A 4772-nucleotide genomic window follows, 5' to 3' on the forward strand; every position below is an offset into this window, starting at 1 on the left:
CTAGAAAGAAAAGAATTCGAATTGCAGGTTAGAAGCATATTGTAATTATCTCTAAAAAAAAAAGATTTGTGGTATATTTTTTTATGTTCTTTTTTCCCTTCTTACCTAATATTAATATTTTAGTTTTTGAGAATTACACAATTTTAGTGTTTTGATATGTTATAATTTGAATTTGAAGACAGATTTCTAAGTCATACAAAAATTAGGAGATTACTATAACTATGATTGTCTTAAGCTTTTAAATGATTCACTTGAGCGTGAAAGCTTTTTTCTACTAACATATGAAGCTCATCTTGCATCTTGAAGTTAAGCACTAGCAGCTAAGGATTCTTTGAAAATTTATTTTAATACAAAACAAGAAAAAAGCGTGTGATGAGTTAAAACCATTGCACTATTCGTAAGCTCAAGTGTGCAATCATAAGTGGAAAATCTGCTATTGATTGTGTAAAAAAAAAAAAATCCACAGCTATTGTAGGAATGTGAGAATAGCACATGAGAGAACAATTAGTACCTAAATATAAATAATTATTACTAAGAGAAAATTACTGTGAAACAAACCATATTTTGCTATCATTTCTAGTAAATTTTTTATATAAGTACAATCAACCTGAATTTATTAACCGAATATAAAATTAAAAGGGATAAAGGATTCAAAACATTGTTTTTCTAGTACTAATCACACGTAAGTAGTGACGGTTTATATGGCAATTACAACAAATATTCTATTACATTGAAGCTCCAACTTCATTTGAATTCACTGCAGCTCCATTAGGGGCATCATCTCCATGAAGCTAAGCAGAAACATTGTCTATGGCTGAATTCAATTGAGCAATCTTCTCCGTTAATATTTTGCGGGTTCTCTGTAGTCATCACACCACTAATGCAATATCAATGCATTGAAAAGAAAAAAAAAAAAAAAACAATATCAATAATAGTTAAAAGAGGATGAAAATACAAGTAAACACAAACAATTTGTACAGTGTTTCTTTTTCTTATTTTTTTTCTTGAAGCACAATTCATAAAGCTTACTTATAGATACGAACCATTATATTTTTTTTGTTTGTCTTTGACTACCATGAAATACAGTTAATTGGTGTTTCACTGGCAATGATTATATTAGCAAGAGGTGGTAACATCAGTGTGAGAAGCACTGAAGTTGAAATGATTCAGGAAGTGAAAGAACCGGTGATACTTACAGCAACAAACTGTTCCTATTTTTTCAGTTCAGATTTATGGCAATGGAGAACATAATAGATATTTGTGCCAACAGCAGTAGCATTGTACAGGTCATGTACTTAACGACCATGGTGCTATTAGCAATAATTGTGCTGCCCTGATACCCATGTTTTGGGCATGAAGAACAGCAAATTCTCTAACATCAAGGTCAATAATTCCCTACCAACAATGCCAAAGAGCTCTAGCTTAAATGGCACCTCCTACTTTTTAAGAGTAAGATAGATAGGTAACAAGCTCAAGACCATATGAATACATGTGTAATTACCCAAAAAATAAAAAAAAAAACCTGCCTAGAAGATCAAAATCAAATGGCACCTCCTCTCCCCTAAAAACAGGGTGGAGGCTATGGGTGTGTGCCAAGGTGCCTATGTAACTTAAATATCATAAAAGAAAAATATTCCCGCCATCCTTAGCACTTTCCCCCTCCAAAAATCACCATAATTTTTAACTTCCACTTTGATACATTTCAAAATCGAGAAATTTCTATTGGAGCGGGTGCTATATGAGAACAATTAGACATTCTGGATTTGCTTTTTCTTTTTTTCTAATGGTTAGAAAAACTAGTTTTAAAGTTTACTAAGAAACAGATTTCTTTTCCTCCAGAAGGCATCAAATTGATTCCAGGAGGCTATCAAAAATTCAAATACTATGTCTACTTTAATTGTGCGCAAACCATCCTATTTACACAGTCCCTAATATTCTAGCCTTCACAATTAATTTTGCTGATTATACACATGCATGTGAAAACATATGCTCATGGTGAAAATGCAAACTCATTCTGTTAAGATACAACAACAACAAGCCTTAATCCTAAATTTTTTGGGTCGGCTATGGATCTTTAACAAATTAATTAGGCTTGACCACATGCAAACTCATTCTATTAAGATATTTTGTCAAAAATTTAGTTGCCTTTATACCTAAATGAAATTATTTTTTCTATACAGAAGATATTAATTTTTTTTTTTTCAAATATTTGCATATTGTTGCAATCGTACATTTTTAACTTGCAGAGAACATTTCAAAATTAAAGGTTATTGTAACAATTTTTTTGTTTGATAATTCCATAGCCGGGGTGGGGAGGTTAAAGGTGACTAGAAGCAAACATAGGAGTTTCTACCAAATGGAGTTTTTGTCAGTTTGGAACAAAGAACCTTTTAGAAACAAACCTGCACATACTCTAAAAGCATCACAATAGAAGCAAGAAGAATCATACCTCTATTGACACTACGCCTAAGGTTGTTGTTTTCTTTAAGTGGATCAATAATGTTAAGATGCTTCTGGGTGAATGCTCGTGAATTCGTCTCAGACCCCTTTGGGGACACTGAGAACATCTCGGCACAGTTTCTGAGAAATTCTTCACTTAGCAATAGATCATCTCCCCCATTTTCTTGTACCTCAGCTGAAGAGAGCAAGAGGGATTAAAAAAAAAAAAAACAATGAAGCCATCCAACATCACAAAGACAAAGGGATGTTACTTACCTACAATATCAGGTAGAGAAGATTTACAAACTGGTCCACTTAAACTAATACAATAACTTTCCCAATCAAATCTGCTGAAGTAATCTAAAAATCTGTAAAGAACCTATGGGGGGTGGGGGAAGAGAAAATAAAATTAAGTATTCAATCTAACATATGCATCTAGTAAGCAATTCAATTTTAATTTGTAAGAGCACTCACTGCTAAAGGTGCATTTAGGGAAGAATGAAATTGATGGAAAATATAAAGGACCAATGTCTCCAAAGCATAGGTTGAAAGCAAACCATGATGGGCACCAAGAATACGACTTTCATAATAGCACCAAGCTTTTATCAGAATAATGCTGCGCTTAAAGAGATGATCTTTACCAACAAGGCGATCAACCTGCATACAGGTAGCATTAGAAATGTGAAATTTCTAGAAGGCAGCACTGAGTCAACTCCATATTCCATATTGTTTAAGGAAGTTATGGAGCCATTAGAATGTAGACGTGCCATTCTTTGAATCCTTGAAGTGTGCAGACACGCACAGAAATGCATACAATGGAACAATTTCCATGGTGTTTAAAGGTATAAATCTAAGGAATGCAGCCATAAGAATGTAAACAAGCACAGCCCAATGCACACAAATAATATATATTACATACAAAATAAATTCATTTCAAATACTACTAAAAAGAAAAGAAGTTACTAATTCAAAATGTTTTTTTTATGAAATAGGATCATATATCCTGCAAGATAAAAGATACCAAGCATGGTAATCACATTTATAATCTTAAAAGGTAGCCTTACATCATACCTGTTCAAGAAAACAAAGCGTACAAAGTCCTCCTAACTGATTGAACGATATATCTACCATGATATTCTGTACAATGCATTTCACACGCTTAACCTGCCACCATTAAACACAGATGCAATTTAATAAAAAAAATATATATAACAGGTAAATATTTAGTTACATAACATGTCATCCATGCAAATAACAGAACTTCTAACAAAGAATTTCAATTTCAACAATATGAGATAACAAGGCATGAAAATGCCAGCCCACATGCATAATGAGATGTGAGCCAATCCACCTAAAAAAATTTAAATTCAAAAAAGACAAGTGAATAAGGTGGGGGGAACCTCAGCATCAATGCAATGGATATTCTTCACTTCAAACCGAGAAGCTTCATTATGTTCTTCTTCCCTCAGAACAGCATGAACATCAGATACCCAGGCATCCTCAACACTTGGACAACTAAGGGTAGTCAAATCAATATCTCCATCAGGAAGATATGTTTTTAGTGGAACTGATCCATATGGGAAGACCTGCAAAATAAGCACAAATCTGGAAACTCAACTTGTAAGAACTTCAATGAAATGGAGCAACAATCCTCCAGGTTACTTGCTCCCCTGTAGTGATATTCTAAATTTATATTACATTCATAGATTACAATATTTTTTAGTTCATCCATAAATTATAATTGAGCAGATGAATCCTAATCTTCTAATAATAGAAGGATCTGTCAGCCTTACTCAAGATACAATCTCTCAGTCCAATGATGTAGGTTATCCAAATTATTAAGATCATCTTCATGAATCCCTTTGTTTAATACTAAAATAAAATACGTATTTTTCTTAGTTTATATCCTAGGAGATACTGCCCGCCCTTTTGTCGAATCTAATTTAACTATTACAAATCAAAGCATAACACCACTATGTACATTTAAGCCCTCCAACCTCCAATCAGAACCTGATAAACCCTGTAACTAACAAGGCTCAAAAGACAGCCACCTGTACTGAAGAAAGCAAAACAACACAGACTACACTTGAGCTAATGCACCATGTAAAAAATGACTTGGGATTCGAGGGATACCCCAGTGGTCCCAGCACCTCCTGTGGTGTCTGGGCACTGAAGTTTGTACCCACTAGCCCCCCTCCCCCCTAACAACCTAGCCAAAAAAAACAAAGCAAAAATATGATGTACCCCAAAACCTTAAACTCTTAGGAAATTGTGAATTTAATCATTCAACAATAATTCTAACAAATACACTTAGTGACTAACCTACAATTATA

The 4772-nt window shown here is 33.5% G+C and overlaps 1 protein-coding gene across 1 annotated transcript; it reads right to left on the reverse strand.

The window, feature by feature from the left end:
- Positions 1-564: 564 nt before the first annotated feature.
- LOC115990562 lies at positions 565-4143 on the reverse strand. The gene is made up of 7 exons (XM_031114383.1): positions 4138-4143; positions 3840-4025; positions 3511-3603; positions 2914-3096; positions 2716-2818; positions 2450-2635; positions 565-860 (listed from the first exon to the last, which is right to left on the reverse strand). The coding sequence occupies exons 1-7, from the start codon at positions 4141-4143 to the stop codon at positions 778-780; spliced, it is 840 nt and encodes a 279-aa protein (XP_030970243.1). The 3' UTR covers positions 565-777.
- Between the last annotated feature and the right edge of the window lie 629 nt (positions 4144-4772).

The sequence above is a fragment of the Quercus lobata genome, chromosome 5 (assembly GCF_001633185.2).
Source record: "Quercus lobata isolate SW786 chromosome 5, ValleyOak3.0 Primary Assembly, whole genome shotgun sequence".
NCBI classification, from domain to species: Eukaryota; Viridiplantae; Streptophyta; class Magnoliopsida; order Fagales; family Fagaceae; genus Quercus; species Quercus lobata.